Raw genomic sequence first — 19,575 nt, 5'->3', positions numbered from 1 at the left:
CACAAAAAAGCAAATCTGAACTCTTTCATTTAAGACCTATCTTTTAGTCTTGATCATTTGTTGTTTACTGTTCCAAAAAATAAATTTGTTAGAGCAATGGTCATCTGTTAAATCATGGTTCTCAGCTGATGCACACCCACAGAATTTATATCGGAACCTTTTCTGATGTATGAAAATTCCAACCTGTATGTTTTATGACACATGCGAATTTGGGTCAAAGCATTAGTTATAATTATCCATGTTCTGAATCTGGCACATTTTGTTGCTGAGCATGCACTGTCCATAACAAATTAACTTTATGTGCCAGTGATAGACATGTTTCCCTTTAACCTCATATGTGCATTAGAGATACCCAATTTTTAATTTGAACCCCTGGTTTTTTTGTCACCATGGGGATTTTCTATTCTTAAACCTTGCATCACTTGGAGATACACTAGTTGACACCTTATCAGCCAATTGTACTATACCTTAACTCATTAAGCTCTGTAGCATCAAGGTCATGTATGATACACTAAAGTGGGTGGTATTAAAGAAACGTACACATGTAGCTACAATGACACCAAATATTCTGGAACTTCTAGTTGCTCTACAAAATACAGAGGGAAAAAAATGACTTTTTGGACCCAATTTTTTTCCACCCAAAATTTGCTCGTGGTCAAGAGTCCCGATTTTGTGTATGGATTTTAGACTCTTTGGTGTCAGATCTAAGGCAGACCGGTCTGAACTGCACACAGACAGATGAACCTTTGAAAAAAGTAGGATAAGATGGGCATTTGGAATAAAGAGTGGTCTCGATATAAAACTGATGGGTCCATTAAGCAAAAAATAAAATAAATGAACTCCAACTTTTACTTTTCTGCTCATGCACGAGCAAAACAGCCAATGAAAAACGATATTTCTAACACAACTAGGCATTAGGTTAATGGAAAATCACTTGGAAGTTGATGTAGTAGGATGCATTCAGAAATAGCCCACAAAATGTGTTCCTACTCGCATTTCAGGCGAAAATGACAAAAACATCCTGTGGTTAATGTAATTAATATTAACTAAGAAGAGGTAAGAGGTCACTAGTGTCACACAGTTGGGCATAACTAAATTAAGGTTAGCATGAAACTATCGCAAGCAACTTAATAATCACTATTATAGTCATTAGTGGCCAACAGTCTGATCTTGTGAAGACAACTAAAAATGCTGGTTGATTTTCTATTTTAAAAAATCTTTGCAATGAACTATGCCATACAATGGCTTGCATTAATTATTCACTATGGCTAAAACAAGCCTATTTTCTATTTGTCTCAATCTAATAAAAGACCAGCTATCATTCCAACCCTCAGACTCAAAGAAACAGAAAGTTTGTAATAATTCTGAGGAGAATTAATCTCTTAATGTTGTAAAATAAATCATTAGCATCAGTTTATTACACAAATAAGTAACAATGCCATCTATAAGCTCCTACAGAGGTCTCAGAAACGCTTAACTGTGCACATTTGGATACAATTTTTTTTATCTGGGATGCAGAAAATCACTTGCACAGGAGTCCTCTGTAATCATTCAATAGGTGGACAGCAAATTCAAAGGTTTACCAGTCCTGCTTCAACCACATGCTGAGTGTGAAAATGTGTTGATCAATTGTTCATTTTAGCTGTGTTGATATTTAAATGACAGAATTCAGTAGCTGAAAGGCCCTGAGATGTACATGTTGCCATTATAAGAGTACATCAAAAGAACATGATGCAATAGCATTCAGAGAACTCTTACTAGCTGCTGAGTGATGGGAAAATGTGCCGTTATTCACAACGAGTGAATTCAGGGGCAGAACGACCCAGAGATATACATGTGGTCATTGTAAGAGAACATCAAATGAACAAATGTAGCTTTCATTATCGCGTTCATTTCAGAGTGTAGCAGAATAAGTAGTGCGTGTGACCTCAAAATCAATACATGTCGAGACTTAGACAAAATGCCATTTGCAAAATCTGGATAAGTATTTTGGGGTTAAACGGCAAATTGACGAAGATTGTAATGAGATTCAGAAGATTGCTTAAATTGCTAGAAATGATAGTTCAGATGGAACAGTATCCAAATGTAAGATAGTGTGTGATGCCTGGCTAAGTGTTTGGAATACAGCCTCTGCTTGAAACTGAATTAACAAAATTCATTTTAACCAGATGTCTCGCTAGGATTTTAAAACTAGAAGTCCAGAACTCCCATTCTGGTAAAACATGGAGTCCCACCATCAAAAGTTACAGTCCCTTCTTTCCTACAGAATCAACACAGATGAGAGTGCATCTATTTTTAGATGGAGAGGTTTACGTAATGTAATCACTCACTTTAATATAGCTTCATTATAACAGTCCACTGACAGGATTGCAAATGTATGGTTTATTTGTCGACGTACTTGTAGTAATTTTAGGCAATGGTTAAATAGTATCGGATTTGCTGTTTTTTCCCCCCGTATTTTCGCAAATATGTGTTAAGTCAGAAAACAGTTTAGACCTTAAAGCGCATCTCGCGAATTCCACAACATTGTCCCATACGTTTCTGACCTACATAATTTGCATTTTAAAGTTAAATCTTTAATAAAATAATACCTAGGCTTTGCTTTCAATGATTTACATATTTTTCTGGATATATTTGCCCCATGATTTATCAAAATAAACAATCTAATAAACTGGTTTTATTTCCCGTTAGGCCTACTGGTTCACTTACAGTTTCAAACTAATTTTATGACGAAATAGTGTACAAGAGGCAGTTAAGATACATCCAGATCACCGATTCTGATCTTAAAACACATGTTTGTATGTTTTATCATCAAAGGATATCATGGAGGAAACTGACAGTTGCTACCATACTCGGAAAAGTGTAGGTCAATCAGCTATGCTTGTGAATGGGCAAGAGTTTGTTTGTCAAAGTAATTGATATCAGACTAGGCCTAGCTACTGTTGTCTTAATGAATACATTTTGCTACAACACTAAAACTAACCGGGCTAAGGCGAGGGGTATTTAAAAAAAATTATGGTCAGTCAATGTACCTCTAAAATAGTTCTTGTTCATCTATCAGAATGAGACTGAATTTTGTCAATCCAAGTAAGGACTTATTCCAAACACTAAGCTAGGCATCACACACTTTCTTACACTTAGCTATTGTCCCATCCGAACTATCAATTCTAGCAGCTTTAGTACTCTTCTCAATCTCATTACAATCTTCCTAAGTTTGCCGTTTAACCCCAAAATACTTATCCAAATTTACAAATGGCAGTTTGTCTAAGTCTCAACATGTCTTGATTCTAAGGTCACGTTCACTACTTATTCCGATACATTCGGAAATGAACACAATAACTAAAGCTAAAGTTGTTTATTTGATGTACTTTTATAAATGATCACATGTACATCTCTGGGTCTTTCTGCATCTGAATTCAATCACTGTAAATATCAGTATACTTTACCACCGGCCGCCAGTCAAAGCCTTTGAATTTGCCACCCAGCTATTCCATCATGTTCTTTTTGATGTACTCTTATAATGGCAACATATATGTACATCAAGGGGTCTTTCAGTTACTGAATTCTGTCACTGTAAATATCAGCATTCCGACTTTTAAAATCCCAGTGAGACCTCTGTTCTGACACAAAAACAAATGTCTCTCGAGATTTTGGTGTCAAGGGTCAAATTTTCAGTTTTAAAATCTACTGAGAACCTGTTAACAATCTGATTTTTGTGATCAATTCATGATGCTTCTGACATCAAGATATTTGACAAAAAAGCCCTATTGTGGGGTAGACACAGAGATAAATCAAGTGATTATTAATCAGTCATAGATGAATTAGATGAATCTGTGAACATTTAGTTTTATTTATTTTTTCTTCACAAAAATATAAATTTACTTACTTATGACATGCTCGGCAATGATCATCATACTGAATATTTCCTTCATTAACAATTTCTTCTCTCACCCTGTTGGTTCCAAGAAATAAATCTGTAAGAGTCTGAAGCACTTTTAATCTATCTGTAATGGATACAAATGGATATTCTGGCATTTGTAGTACATTTAAAGCTTCACTGAAATCCTTTCCATGCCTATCACTATCAAGGTATGCTCTTGCAACCTCGGGCCACGACATACTGTCAATGAAAAATATTGACACATTTATACTGTCTTTCAAGTCTGATGGTCCAAAAGCTGAATTATTGTTTTCTTCTTCTCGTAAAATTGCTTTTAATATCTGGATATGTATTTCAGAAAGGAGTGCACACTGTTCATCACTTAGCAAAGCAGCACAAAAGTCTTCGAACGTATATGGTGATAACCTTACAATTACTCTAAAGTGTCTCAAAACTTCATATAAGCCCAAACATTGCATAATATGCTCTGTAGGAATAATCAGATCATTTGAACTTGGTGGAAGAATTAGGGGCAAAATTTCTCTGTCATCAGGAATTTCTGGACTTTTTGGACGACGGAAGACAAGCTTTCGCCGTCCTGAAGTGCTGTTTGTGCCGAAGCTCTCATCGCTGTAATTTGAATCAGATTCTTCTTCATACGTTATATCTGAGTCCCTGTCATAATCATAATTTGAAATGTCATCTACGGGTTCGCTAGTTCTGCTGGAGATGTCTTGGTCCATAGAATTTTCGTCCAGATCGTTTCCCAAGCTATCCCTCGACAGTTCATCGTCATCAAATAAAACATTGTGTATGAAATTCCTGCTTTTTTGCGCGGCCTCGCGTGGTCTTCCTCTTTCATACCTCCCCCGACCCACTGAACTTGCTGGGGACTCACCAACTGGGGTACTGGATCTAGAACTATCGCCTCCGACGTATCCACCGCCAAATGCCTTTGGTTTTCTGAGAAAATTTGTTCTTCCAGTTGAAACAAGGGTCTTTGGCGGTCGACCTCTCCCTCGCCTCCCCCTGGATGACATGTCTGGCGTCTGAAAGCCAATCTAGGACATTCAGTCTTGCCGCATACATGAATGTAAACAAATACACGTGTTCCGCCTTCGGTTTCGAGCTCTTTTAGGGTCCATGTTGATGATTTTTATAAGCCGCCATTTTTCTAATCACATCACGTGACCATACGAGTCCATTTACCTAAAAGCGGCGTTTTCAAACTCCCGATCGTGAACTAAGTAAAAAATTCGGCCTAATAAAGTAAATCATAAACCAATCCGTAGTGTAAATAATCAAAATTTAAATTTTTACAAAGAAATGTAGACACAAATTCGAAAATTGCTGCATTTCGGTTAGCTTGCTTTATGTCGAAGCCGCACTGCGATGCACTGTGCTTCTTGCAACAGATAACGGCATTGGACATTTCGTCATTGAAAATATTGAATGTGATGGCTGTAACTTAACAATTTGGAGCAAACTGAGTTTATAAGCCGTACAAAATATTTAGAACAGTTATATTCATCATATCAAACGCATGATTGACCACATGGGTAGAGCAGTAAAGTTTGAAGGCCAAATATTGAGTACATGACATTAGCCAATGGAATACACAGTTACATATACATTTCGGTCAAGACGGAAATCACGATACATTAATGCGTCGCGAGAATTCACGAGATATTGCAACCAAAAGGTTGATTCATTTGTAAATGGCTCTTTGGAGTTGACTTTTGGTCAACACACAGAATAATTTGGGAACAGAAGAGAGTTATTCCTCATAAACAATGTATATATAACTGATCTTAAGCGTATAGTGGCTACATATATGGCATAAACTGTATTTTTTTTGTTTTGTTTCATTCTTTTTATTTCTCAAACGGAACCGGGGTGGGGGGGGTATATCAAAATATGGAGTTCATCTGAGGGATTTTCTCAAACTTTGGTTTGAGCTGTACTAGTATCCTTGATAAGAAAGCCCAGTAAAAGCGTAATTCTTATTATTTGACACGGGTAACGTCTATCAAGGATCATTTTAGTAGGAAATAAACCTATAAGTTCATAAAAGTATTATTTTAGTATTTTTTGAGACTAGAGGTTAATTTATTTGAAAGTGTAAAAAGAATTGAGCTCTTCGTAATGAGTGACTCTAAAGATACATATTTCTGTGTACATGATTAGATGATTCACAAATTTCAAACAAATTCTGTTCACTAACATCTGCCTGTTATAAACTGAATGAATATATCTTTTTGATTCAGTTTAAACTGTCGTTTTTTCATTTTTTTGAAAATCAAATTTCAAATGTGTATGTTAGTCTTTATTTTGTGATATCAAGAATATTTTGTAGAAAAATGACAACAAGTATCATAAATCCAAATTTATGACAAAATAATAATAATTTTCATAACAACAATGAATTTTTAATGCACTTAAGATCGCTTTTGGTTAAGAAAGTATGTAAGAAAATATTTTTTCCCCAACATTGGTATGTTGGAGTTTTGTGACACTATTAGTGATTGTTTTAATACTTAACAGTTTAAAATATGTGGTATTATCTTGGATTCCTTGAAATTCTTTTTGTTCAGTTGTGTGCAAGTCCCTTCAAGGGGCTCTTATTATTAGTAATTTGATAAAATGTTTGGTAATTATAATTTAGATTTGTACAGTTTAGCACAATCAGTTAGCAACAACAAAAATCTTTCATTTTTTCATGGCTGTAATAATTCCATTTATTTCTCAAGAATGTCAGTCTCTTCAGTGCTAAAAAAATCTGATGCCCGGGCCCCTCAAATTTTAGTTTGGGCCCATCCTGTATTCCAAGTTAGGTGCCCATCGGGCTTGTCAACAACAAAAATTAGTTTGATCTTGCTGATGAAATGATTAAATTTACTTTCAAGATGATACATGCCATGACATGGCAATCTATATCAGATTACCACTGTCCTACATGAAATTAAGATCTGATTAATGGTAGATCAGCTAAAAATATGATTTTGTGCTCTCAGCCCCCAGACATGGTCATGTTTTGAGAAAACACAATTTTCAGTAATCTTAAAAATGCAAGCAAAAAAAACCCTTTCAGTCTATGCCTGTTACATGTAGTATGTGTAAACAGTAATTTGTAATGATTGGAACTGATATATGTGTGTGATCTGGATTTTTAACATAGCTTTAACGATTTTTCAGTCATATCACTACAATGTCTGCAGTGTGATGTTTATAATGATGTCTAGCACTGGGGCATCATGCCACAGACATGTAGCATGATGTCCCACCCAGTCACATTATCCTGACACCAGGCTGACCAGTCCTAACACTAACCTCTTAATGCTGAGCACCAAGCAAGGCAGCTGTTTGTAAGTCTTTGGTATGACTTGGCTGGGGATCGAACCCACGACCTCCCGCATCCGAGGCAGACACTCTAACCACTAGGCCATCAGAGTAGTCTGAAACTGATATAAAACTATTCCTTGGGCAGTTTAGATAGCAGCTATTAAAGAAAAAGAGGTCAGGTATAAAATCAAGCTTTCACATTAGCTGGCTGACAAAAGCTAGTGAGATGTGTTGAAGGTTGCAGTGGGTGAACCCACTGTACTAATATGCATAGGTAGGATCTGGAAGTGGAATAAGCCATTATAGGTAAATCAAAAATGATAGATACATGTACAAAAACAAAAGTTATTACATATTATTGCCTTGATTGAAAATTTTTAGCAGCATTGTTGATTTTACTGCATATATTGAATGCAAAGCATGATTATTTCAGTTATGGGAATAGTGTTCAAGAGTAATTCATTTTTATTAAATTTATATTCAAACTGTAGCTAATGCAGTGTTGTATAACAATATTAAAAAAGGGGAAATTTTGGGATTATGGAACTTGGAGTCCAGCATACCTGTCAACTTTTCTAAAGCCAAGTAGGGAGAATAACAAATAAAATAGTGAGATTGGGACATAAAATAGTGAGGTTTTGATGCAGCATTTTTTAAGCGCCCGTTTCAGTAAATATTGATCGATCTTCCAGGTCCAATAAAGGTGAAATTCTCAAACATTGCGGCAGAGGAAACCGGGGGGGGGGGCATGTAGCGGTCAGCCATGAAATTGTATGGATGTAGACCAAATCATGTTTAAAGGTGAAATTGGGGAGGTGACTATTGCCCCCTACCCCTTGCCCCATTGTGCGAGCATCCATGGGACATGCCATTTCTCCCTATGACATGCCTTATTTTCCCCCAAGACAAGCCCCCAATATCATATTTTGGTCAGCTGTGGCTAAACTGTACAACAGCTAATGGTTAGACCTAAGTACACAAGCATAAGGCCAATGTGACTAATGAACAGTTAATCCTAATCACTGCAGTTATCTTGTGAAAAGGACTGCCATTTGGACATACTTTAAAGAAATCGTGTGCTATAGTGTGTGTATATATGCAACAGCAATTGATTGGCAAATAAATGATGCCATATTTTGTTGCAACTTACAATGCCTAGGACTTCATTTTAACAGTTAAAATCTGCAGTCACAAGTTACTGTGCATGTGGCAATTGTTTTTCCCATGTTTATATCCCACCTTATTTCCTTAGGTTTAACTCTTAAGGCATGTAACACTGTTTACTAAATAAAATATTTATTCTGAATTAGTTCTTTGGGGGCACATATTCTGCATGGTATATTTTTTTTATTCCTTCTTTTAATTTTATCATGGTAATTTAAGTTTACATATACGGTAGAGCAATGCCAGGTGTTTACTGGCTGAGTTTCTTTGACAAAAATGGAGGTGCAGTTTTGTTTGCAGAGAAAATTACATAGCATTCACAGTGATCATTCATGGGATTGAAACTATTTAGTGACAAATTTTTATATATATTTTTTTATACTTTAGTATTGCTGTAGGGGTTTTAAAAAATCTGAAAGTTGAGAAAAAAGCTTCGCAGTATTAATTATTTTGTCACAGCAGTATTCACAAGTGAAAAAATAAGAGTATTGCATCTGTGGATTGCATACAGTATATCTATTTATGTATTATTTTTTTTTATAGAAATAAAATTTCACAGATATAATAATCGGGAGTTCTCTGCCAAAAATTGGTAGATATTATGAGATCAGGAGGTAGGTGTGGAAATTCCTCCAAAATTGGGGAGGTTTCTCCCAGCTTGAGAGTTGACAGTTATGAACTGTTGGGGCTTGTGGAATTTCAGTCAGGGCATGTGAGTTTATTTAAGGCAGCAGCCCAGAGCCTGTGCCTAAAATTTTTGTATGAGCACTGCCCTTTGAAGGACTAGTTTCACAGAATTATAACCCTTCTACTACCCCATGGGTAACTTGAAGTTACCTAAACAACCATTCTATGCATATTAAAGCCTTTTGATACAATGTTGAGTCAAGATTTAGATGTCTGGTGGAGAGCGTTGTACTTTTGCCTTAACTGTAATGATTAAGAATAGATATCTTTCTGTAGCATAACAGGTTATGACTCCTTAGCTTTTGAACTAATCACAAGGCTGTCATCAGAGGAATGACTTCTGGTCTGGAACTAAATGTTGACCATGTGGCAAATTCATTTTGTACAGTGGAGGAAGTTATCCTTTTGGATTTCAACTGTTTGTCTACATGTTGTGGTTTGCTTCAATTTGATTAAAATCGGATCTTCACTGTCGTACTTGAAGATCAGACAGCAGTGGCATAGGGGTAATGTTCTGGTGACCTTTGAATTAGCCAATGGAAATGCAGCTTTCAGAAGTCGGAAAGTGAATCAAATCATTTGGCACACATTGGTGCGCTTCAGCCATACTTCTATAAAGATTCAAGACTTCATCTGATTGGCTGATAAAATTATAAATTATGGTAGTAATACATGTCACAAGAACATGACCCAGAATCAGATCTTCACATAGGATAGTGGAGATCTGATTTTAATCCGATTGTGGTCTGCTGTGCACGTTTAATTAATTGGTTTTCCCATGCTCTCCTTAATTTAGGGTTGGAGATGATAATGGAGGTGGGATGGTTAGATATTGAAAAGCACAAACATTAATTAGGTAAATGATTAATTGTATGTGGCACAACTTATTTACAGCATGTGACATTTGTATTTGAGTGAGTTTCCTGATATCAAGTTCAAATAAAGACAATTTAAGATTGCCCTCATCACATGATTTCAAACGTGTAGTATAGGGTTTAACAGCATATCAGCACAATAATGGTTATATCCTGTGTAGTGCTAGTTAGAAGTTAAGATCTGAAAATGTAAACATAATTATTGTAAATAAATGAGGAAAATAAAACCTTGCAGGTGTATGTAAATGTAGTCTTAGATGAAAGATAGATGGTCTAGATCAGTCCAACCTGTGGCCCGCCAGAGCTTGAGCAGCTATATAGTCGTTGCTTTTCAGTTTTCTGCTGCTGCCCTCGGCTTCAAGAAAAACATTTTTTAGTGGCCCATGGCATCAAAAAGGTTGGACAGCACTGGTCTAGATGTTCAAATTTTTTTAAAAGTGTATAGGAGAATAAAGGTGAAAAATATTAAATCTTATATTCTTGCTTGTAAATCAAGTTGAACTGAAAAGTGCACAGATCCAGATCTGCTGTTGCATAATGCATAGGCAGATCTGTGCAATACATTAGGAGTAATCAATAGAACAAACAACATATGACAGCAGATCAGGGTCTGTGTTAATTGCATTTGTATAGACAACATATAATACTATATAATAGCAATAATATTGCTGTGTCACATTATTAGGTCCTGTCACATTATGTCTTAACATTATTTATGATGATGTAACTTAAAGCAATAATAGTAACATGTGTTGAATGCCACCTAATCCTGTATACGTGTAGTTATGTTTCCTCAGCCATGACTAGATATAAAATTTACATAGCATGAAAAGTTACACAACAGATCTAAATACTTTAAAGTTTATTTGAACTGAGTTCTAATTCTGGTATATAAATTTAGCAATTTTCAGGAGAAAAAAATTTCTTTGTCATCATATATTCACGCGCATCTCTACATCAGGAGCAGAAAATAGTAGGGTTAGTAATTAATGATAGTATTCATGTACTTAATTTAGATTAATTAGTGCAGTGGCTAGGGCCAGTACTACCATCCTATGTCCCCAAGTGGCAGGATCATCTAAAGTGCTCACTGTTATGGATCACTGCCATCTCACCTCTGTCTGCTTGAGTTAGAGTTGTGGGCTCGGCCAGTGTGGGTATGTAAGAAAGCTTGCAGTAGCTTCTCATGGTTCTTCCTCCACCATTTATACTGGCCATCATGTATATAGCCTATCTTGTGCTGAAAAATGGCATTAAACCCTAAAACAAATAAACAAACAAACCATCCTCTGCATGTCATGACAGGTTAGCCAATCACATCATGCTGTTGTAGAGTTTAATGCCATTTTTCGGCACAAGATAGGCTATACATGGCGGCCAGTATAACTGGTGGAGGAAGAACCCTGGAAACCCCCGGGAATAACCACCGACCCATGAGAAGCTAATGGCAAGCTTTCTCACGTACCAACTTTTGCCGAGCCCAAGACTCAAACCCACACAGACAGCAGTGAGATGGCAGTGAGCTGGAACAGTGAGCACTTTAGACCACTCGGCCACTTGGGGGCCCCCCACATCTTGTCTCAGTGCAATTTAATTTGCTGAGTAACACTGACTGGTAAATTCCTCAATAGTGCATGTTCATGAACACACAAAACATTTTATACCGTTAACAAAAAGTTTCTATGCGAATAATTTTTATACCGAGCTGGCTCATTGTCATTTTTAAAAAAATTTTTTTTTTACAAAACTAAAATTTATGGCTCATCGTCATTTGTAAAAAAAAAATTTTTACAAAGCTAAAATTTTTGGCCAGTCAGGTGACAGCAAAGAGACTACTGATTTATAGTTTTGAAATTGTCCAGTGATAGCCATTTATCTAAGTGATCAGTTATATTTAATTTCCCCATCTTAAATTACAGATGATCATCACTAGGATGCTGCTGGACTGGGGTTCATGGTACAAAATGCAGAGAGTGTATCAATTAATCCTTAGGACCAGCAGAAACAATTCAGTGCAATTTCTTCTAGGACATTTTAGAGGGAGTATTTCATTTCATAATCAGCCACAATTGACATCTTGCTTGCATGAAAATATTGTACAACAATATAACCAAAGAGGTTTCTTAAAAAATAAGCCTTTCCTCAACCAAGTGTCAATCATATCATCAAAAACACCAGTTCAAAATCTTCACCCAAATTGGAATTGGATTAAAAATGTTCGTTACTGCCACAGTGTAACAAAAAATTTGGAATCTACTGCAATCACTGCTGCTGATGAATGTGAAGATTTAAAAACATTTGCCAGGATGATTGTTTCTGAAGCCTCACAAAAAGATGTAATGGCCCAGTCGGTACCAGTGAACAGCATAATGAAACAAATAGAGACATTTCTTAGGTTAGGTTTCACTAGAGATCAGATTCAGAATGTATTTATAACCAATCCAGAATTGTTAAGGAAGCCAGATTTACATGTTATTGCACAGCATTTGTCTGAGTATGGTTTTACACAGCACCACATTGCACAAATTATTTCGAAAGTGACAAACATTGAGATTTTATCCATCAGCAAGATTACAGAGGTTATGAACACAATGCGAGAGTTTGGCTATAATGAGAAGAGCACTCTTAAGGCTTTATCAAACTATCCAGACATTTTTAACATGAATTCACAAGCAGTACTGAATAGAGTGGAAGCCTTAAAGAAATGGTTTAAGACCAGCGATATTGTTTCCTTGACAAAGAAGTATCCAGATATTTTATTTGAAGACATGGAAGTGCTACAAGAAAAATTTGATTATGTGTATCATAGAATGGGAGTTTCCCAGGCCCAGATGAAGCATGCAGAGCTGTTTAGCTTTCCCCTTGAACATATCCAGGCCAGACACATTTATTTAGAAAGGGCTGGTTTCTTCATGAAACCAAAACATAGACATGGGGAAAGGAATTCAAATCCTCTACTGCAGGACATTGTCAGTACACCAGATGCAGTATTTGCAAGGCGTTTTGGTGGTTTAAGTATAGAAGAATATAGAACCTTCTACAGTTTATTCCTACAGGAAAAAGAGCATGGTTTATTTGATGATGAAGAAGCTGAGGAAATAGAGGATGAAACAGATGACTAATCAGTACAGCCATTTAATTGACATGAACCGTATAAGTGAAATCAAACTTCAGATGGAGACACTCTGAGTGACAGCTATAGATGAAAAGGAATTTTTCAGTCCCAATGTGTGTGTGTGTGGAATGAAAGATAGTAAGAACCCCAAGATTGATTGTTTTGTTGCGAGTCTAACAACATTGCTGACTAACGCTGGGCATTATTTTTCAGTACAGTCCAGGTAATTATTTTACCCCTTGATGTGCTAGAAACATCAGTAGTTTTAAGAACAAATCAGGCAAGGGTGGTCAAGTTTATCAGTCTTCTGTATTCATAATAAATGGTTTTATGATACTGGAGAGGGAAGTTACTACAGTACTTTGACTGCCTCTTATTTTACAGTCATCTAGGAAATTCTAAACACATCCAGGTCTGGAAGAAACCCTGTCAAGTAACCCAGGACATCAGCATTCTTCTGCTATAATTATGGGATGAAAGTAAATGTCTAAAACAAAACCAACGGTTTTCAGAAGAGGAGGGCAGATAAAGATGAAAATTGTACATCACAATAAGGACATTGTCGAATATTTGTTTTTTAAGCATTTACAGACTATATTTTCCTCCCCATTGAAATGGTGTCAAACCTATTGTACATTAGGTAGTAAAGGAAACAAGACCAAAGCTTTTGATGTAATTTGCTGTCTAAATATTACTCTTAATTATACTGTTTTAACAAGTTATATGCTTATGGATTATGGAAATACGACTTTGTTATTTGTGTTGAAAATGTTAAACTGTTTTGTTAATTATGTCCTTTGAATGTACAAAAATACTTTAAATGCATGTGTATTGGGGGAGTTGGGTCACTATCCATCCATGGTCAGTTAACTGTACAATGAAAGGTATCAAGCTTTGTTTAAAAGTTATAAATACGGATGAATGTAGACATCCATTTTTATGTTATAAAATTTGAAATGTTTTGATAATATAGGAATAATAACTGGGACTTTTCACATAAAGGATCTTTTTTTTAGTTCAGTATTGGGTGAGGTATTGTTAGATCAGGATAGGGAGTTGTCCCAGATGTTTAAGTATGGTGAGATACAGTAGTCTATTTTGCATTGTCAGAGGTAGCAGCAGTGTTAAATGTTTGCATTATTTTTTCTGAAAATCAGAAATCGTGGTTATATTGATAAGAGTATGGACATGTATCTAACACTGAACTTGTTTTTACACATTGTGAAAGACAAATTAGAGTGCTTAGCTTTCCAAATTTGTATCAAGGTATGAATATCAAAATACAATTCTATACAAAACTTAAAAAAGGATTTGAATTTGGAAAACTATTTGATATCATAAGCTTTTTACATTTAGAGTTCCTATCCTTTTTCATGGAGATAGAAGGAATGTGAAAAGGAAGGAGACATGAAGATTTTTGTGTTCTTGATGGTATTAATATTATTTGGACCACAAATTGATAAGTGGCGGCCCAGTAGAAACAGTTTGAAGAGTCATGGCGTGTAGGATGTTTAGTTTATGACCACAACTCTGGTTTTATAATATGAGACATCATAAACCAGCTGCTCAGTATGGTTTGGAGAGTTCTGGCTTCAAGGACATTAAGTTTCTGGTCCCAACTCTCGCTCTCTCTCTCAGTATGTTTTCTTCCCATCCTGTAGCATGTTTACCTGAATTGATTTCATTTTTATTGAGATTTATATGCACACTTTCTTTTCTTTTTTTAACTATGTGTCCATTTTTGTGACTTGCAAGTGATGACATTTTGACTTTTGTTTCATTTGCCTCTTGTGAGAGAGGGGGTACTCTTTTGTATATTGGTAGATCATGTCTTGATGGATCCTCAAAATCCACAACAATTAGTAAAACTGAATTACAGTATTTGTTTTGTACAGTGTTTCACTTGTGTTAGCCATGCAGATCCAAGATTTTTCACAATAAAAAGTACAACATTCGATTATCTTTTATTCTTCCTTCAACATTTTAAGCAGTTGTTCAGAAAATACCAGTTCTTGCACACAGTTGAATACTAAAGAATTTAACTCTTGTCAGGAAATTACACAATCGTCATTTTGAAAGATATTAAAGAAAAATTTATTCTGAAGCTCAAAATAAAGACTATAACAGTAACTCGATCAGTCCATAGGTAATCTCCCTTGATGCCCTAACTATAAAAAAATACAAAAGCAATCTACAGCAGTAGTATGATAAAAGTAGCTTTAGATTTTTGTTACCAGCTAGTCATAATCTTCCACACCCCAACAACTGTCATCAACATCACACCAGCACATACAAACCCGCAATGTTACTAAGAGGTGCCCATGCCAGAGGATAGTCATATGGGATAGAAGACTTAGATTAGAAACCAAGCAAAACTATTATCATTATACTGCTATACACATCTGAGATTTTTACAAGCTCCATCAGTGTGACAAGTGCATCCATGTCCAGGGTGGCCAAGTGGTCTAATATGTTCACTTTTACTGATCACTGCCATTTCACCTCTGTCCACATGAGCTTGAGTCTTGGGTTTGGCCAATGTGTGTATGTGAGAAAGCTTGCCAGTAGCCTCCCATGGGTCAGTGGTTTTTACCAGGGTTTTCTTGTGTTCTTCACCATTTATATTCGCCACTATATATATCCAATCTTGCACAAAAAATGGCAATAACCAAAAACAACATCCATATTAACATCCACTGACCACTGTCAGGATTTGTATCACTTGTGTGTTGAACAAACCAACCACTATTATTAGAATTACACAACCTATGCACTCAAATGAACTTTTCAGTCAGGCCAGTTTTATTATTACTATACTGCATATATGGAATTCCTTTTCTGTGAGATTAAAATAGTTCTGCTGGAATAGGATTAATGATCACTTTAATACTGTGTATGAGATATTGTTTTTCTAAAGTTCACAAAAACTTCACAGATTGATGCATATAGTATTTTGAAAGAATTTGAGTATATCTAATGTAGGAATTATATTACCTGAATATTGGAGTGTTTCTAACTTAAATGCATCATACAGATTTGTTAAAAAGGCTCAAAAGATGTATGTGTGTGGTTTGGATTTTTAACATAGCTTTAACAATTTTTCAGTCACATCGCTATGATGTCTGTATTGTGGCAGTTTAGAGTGATGTCTTGCAATGGGGCATTATGCCGCAGAATTGTAGCATCATGTCCCACCCTGTTACACTATCTTGACACCAGGCTGACCAGTCCTAACACTAACCTCTTAATGTTGAGCAACTAGCGAAGCAACTGGTAGTACCATTTTTATAAGTTTCTGGTATGACTTGGCCGGGGTTCAAACCTGTCACCTCCCCCATCCAAGGCAGAGACTCTAACCACTAGACCACCAGAGCAGTCAAAAGATTATATTGAAAGCACAGTCATGTAGACTTGGTCCAGTTTATGAGAAAACACATGAAATATCATTGTTTGATACTGTGTAATAAAACTTAATATTGTTGACATTAGTGAATTAATCTAGCTACAAACCAGTGAATATGTCACCAGTGATAATGGATGTAGTAATGAGTAAATCAATTAGATACTTTTAGTGTTAATATAATAGTGGCATCCACCCCATCTCCTGTTATAAGGCATATTATGAAATTAAATACAACACTGCAGAAAAGGAGCAGTGTAAGAATGGGGAGAAATTATCAGAAGTTATTGCCAATAAACAATGAAGTAAAAACTATAGAGGAAATTCACAAGCACTCCACCATTACTGATGTGGTTTTGAGGGTTTCACTGTATTTCCTGCTGAAACTTTCTGTTGAGTTATCAATTCTGACATTTTGGGAAGCTGATTTCCATAACTTTGGACCTGAATAATGAACACTGAAAACAGCTTTTGATTTGCTCAATATGTGGTCAAAGATAATAAAAGCAGCATTGTCAGAAATCTACAGGTATTGTTTACATGCTCTGCCAAAAAGCATATTCTCAATAGGTTTATCTTCAATTTTCAGGTTAATTATTTTGTATACATGTGTGCCATCATTTTAGATGGACCAGTAAGCATTCATTGTTTTTTTAAATGTTGGGCATGAATGGATAGGAGGATTCAGATTTTGTCTATCTGTTTTACTCTTGATTTCTTCTTAAAAGTTGTTTAGAAAGTGGAACTATATCTTGAAATGTACGATCAAATGAAATTTCAAAATCTGAAAAACACCCAGTTACATTATCCTGAAACCAAGCCGACCAGTCCTAACACTAACCTCTTAATGCTAAGCATCAAGCAAGGCAGCTGTTAGTACCATTTTTATGTCTTTGGTATGACTCGGCCGGGGTTCAAATCTGCGACCTTCTACATCCGAGGTGGATACAGTAACTGCTAGGCCACTTCAGCAGTAATGACTAATCAGCATGAATATCTTGTTCTAATGACCATACTGTGTATCAAGTTTTACATCAATCCATTAAAAAACTGCAAGAGTACTTCCATTCACTAAATCTGTTCATATTGCATTAAGCTGTAAGTCTAAAGAGGAATAGCTCTTTAAAATTCTAGGGAGCAGAAAGATTTGTCACTATGTTCATCTCTACATGATGTCCATAATATGCAACAGGCTTCATAGCAATCCATAAAACTTCAAGGCAAGTTGCAGTACAAAATGGGCAATAAGTCTAACAGCTTGTTGATATGATCACCTGCAGGAGATTACCAAGTTTTATGCCACTCCATCAGAAACTGCAGGACCATTTGCACTAATTAAATTTGTGTCATAAACTGTATGGAGCTACAAGACAAGACAACATGTACAGTAACTCAAATAAAACTTCTGGATGTAAAGTGATTTGTTGATATGTACACCTTCAGGTGGTTACCATAATATTACAAAATGTCATGGCAATCCATCAAAATGTATGGAAGAACAAGTTATGCCAACAAGATTGTCACACTGCATTGAGCTACAAGACCAGCAGGGCAATAACAAATATGACAGTTTTACTGATATATATCTTCATGTGATGACCACAATATTAACTAACATTTGTGGTAATCTATCAAAAACTGCAAGACTAGTTGTACTAATGACATTGTTTCATGCTACATGACAAAAAAGTCAACAACTCAATCAAAACTTGTGGAAGCAAACAGTTATCTATATGCACATCATCAGGTGATGACTATAATATTTACTAAGTTTCTTGGCAATGCATCAAAAACTGAAAATGGTTGGACTAATAAAAGAATGCCAGACAGATAGACATGTAGATTACTTTGTACCCCTGTTTTTATGCCAGACAGACATGAGGATTACTTTATAACCCTGCTCTATGCAAGACAGATAGACATGACTATTTTATAACCATGTTTCTATGCCAGAGAGATGGATATAAGGATCACTTTATACCCTATTTCTCTGCCAGACAGACAAGAATACTACCTTGTACCCCTGTTTCTATGTCAGATAGACATGAGGATTACTTTATAACCCTGCTCTATGCAAGACAGACTTGACTACTTTATAACCATGCTTCTATGCCAGAGAGATAGACCTCATGTCATGATCACTTTATACCCTACTTCTCTGATAGACATGAGGATTACTTTATACCCATGTTTCTATGCCTGGACATATAGACATGAGGATTACTGTATACTCCTGCTTATGTGCCAGATAGACATGCTATTACTTTTTATGCCCATGCTTCTATGCCAGACAGACATACATAAAAATTACTTTGTACCCATGATTCTCAGCCAGACAGACATACATGAAGTCTGCATTATACCTCTGCTTCTGTGTCAGACCGATAGACATTAGGATTACTTATACCCATGCTTCTATGCCAGACAGACATGTGGATTACTTTATACCCCTGTTTCTATGTCAGACAGACATGAGGATTACTTTATTCTATGCCAGACAGACATAAGGATTACTTTGTACCCATCTTCTATGTCAGACAGACAGACAGACATGAAGACTACTTTATACCTCTGCTTTTATGTCAGACAGATAGACATGAGGATTACTTATACTCATGCTTCTATGCCAGACAGACATGAAGATTACTTATACCCATGCTTCTATGCCAGACAGACATGAGGATTACTTTATTCTATGCCAGACAGACATAAAGATTACTTTGTACCCATCTTCTAAGCCAGACAGACAGACAAACATGAGGATTACTTTATAGCTATGCTTCTATGCCAGAAAGATAGACATGAGGATTAAACACCTGCTTCTATGCCAGAAAGATAGATATGAGGATTAAACACCTGCTTTTATGTCAAACATATATATACAAGAAATGCTTTATACCCATGCTTCTATGCCAGATAGACATGAGGAATACTTCATACCCATGCTTCTGTGCCAGACAGAGATATGAGGATTACTTTATACCCATGCTTCTGTGCCAGACATAGAGATATGAGGATTACTTTATACCCATGCTTCTGTGCCAGACAGAATGACATGAGGATTATTTTGTACCACTATTTTTTATAGAGGTTGGGGTATAATAAAAAGATA

At 35.9% G+C, this 19,575-nt stretch overlaps 2 protein-coding genes across 3 annotated transcripts in view; one reads left to right on the top strand and one right to left on the bottom strand.

Annotated features, from left to right (window-relative positions):
• LOC149805923 (nucleosome-remodeling factor subunit BPTF-like) overlaps positions 1 to 5,276 on the bottom strand; it is a 90,659-nt gene extending 85,383 nt beyond the window's left edge. For both annotated transcript variants that reach the window (XM_089950703.1, XM_089950704.1), the window contains exon 1: positions 3,887 to 5,276. In XM_089950703.1, coding sequence (XP_089806829.1) covers positions 3,887 to 4,920 — 1,034 coding nt within the window. In that variant the 5' untranslated portion in view covers positions 4,921 to 5,276. The remainder of the gene's footprint in view (positions 1 to 3,886) is intronic.
• Positions 5,277 to 5,567: 291 nt separating this feature from the next.
• Positions 5,568 to 15,018, top strand: LOC149805922 (transcription termination factor 4, mitochondrial-like). Its single transcript, XM_089950702.1, has 2 exons — positions 5,568 to 5,675; positions 11,868 to 15,018. The coding sequence occupies exon 2, from the start codon at positions 11,868 to 11,870 to the stop codon at positions 13,068 to 13,070; it is 1,203 nt and encodes a 400-aa protein (XP_089806828.1). The 5' UTR covers positions 5,568 to 5,675; the 3' UTR covers positions 13,071 to 15,018.
• The last annotated feature ends 4,557 nt before the right edge of the window (positions 15,019 to 19,575 follow it).

The sequence above is a fragment of the Sinohyriopsis cumingii genome, chromosome 2 (assembly GCF_028554795.1).
Source record: "Sinohyriopsis cumingii isolate HCF-2022 chromosome 2, ASM2855479v2, whole genome shotgun sequence".
NCBI lineage: Eukaryota > Metazoa > Mollusca > Bivalvia > Unionida > Unionidae > Sinohyriopsis > Sinohyriopsis cumingii.
Note: the sequence above shows the minus strand (reverse complement) of the source record. Positions and strands in the feature narration are given on the sequence as shown.